At 63.2% G+C, this 329-nt stretch overlaps 1 protein-coding gene across 1 annotated transcript in view; it reads left to right on the forward strand.

The window, feature by feature from the left end:
* The window catches only part of TMEM63C (transmembrane protein 63C), a 12,203-nt gene that overhangs the window by 6,641 nt on the left and 5,233 nt on the right, over positions 1-329 (forward strand). Inside the window, exon 11 of the mRNA XM_010173194.1 lies at positions 59-192. Within this exon, the coding sequence (XP_010171496.1) occupies positions 59-192 (134 nt within the window). The remainder of the gene's footprint in view (positions 1-58; positions 193-329) is intronic.

Here is a 329-nt window from a genome sequence, read left to right on the forward strand (position 1 = left end):
GGGGGCTTGCCCGTGCCCCAGGCCAGCGAGTGCAACAGAGCCCGGGCTGCTCCTGCAGGTGGATGCTGAGCAGTACTACGGGGAGCTGGAGGAGAAGCTCACAGATGAGTTCAATGCTGAGCGCAACCGCATCACACTCAAGCGGCTTGACATGGCCTTCGTCACCTTCCAGGACGAGCGGATGACAGCTGTGTGAGTGCCCCTCGTGCAGCAGGCGTGGGGACTTCCCCCAGCCTGGTGGCCACTGGTGCTGGGGAACTGGGACACCTCGCCAGCTTCTCCAGCCAAAGCCAGGCGATGTGTCTGTCTCCTCTGTGCCTCTGCCATCT

This window comes from Antrostomus carolinensis, unplaced genomic scaffold (genome assembly GCF_000700745.2).
Source record: "Antrostomus carolinensis isolate BGI_N321 unplaced genomic scaffold, ASM70074v2 scaffold29048, whole genome shotgun sequence".
In the NCBI taxonomy this organism is placed as follows: Eukaryota; Metazoa; Chordata; class Aves; order Caprimulgiformes; family Caprimulgidae; genus Antrostomus; species Antrostomus carolinensis.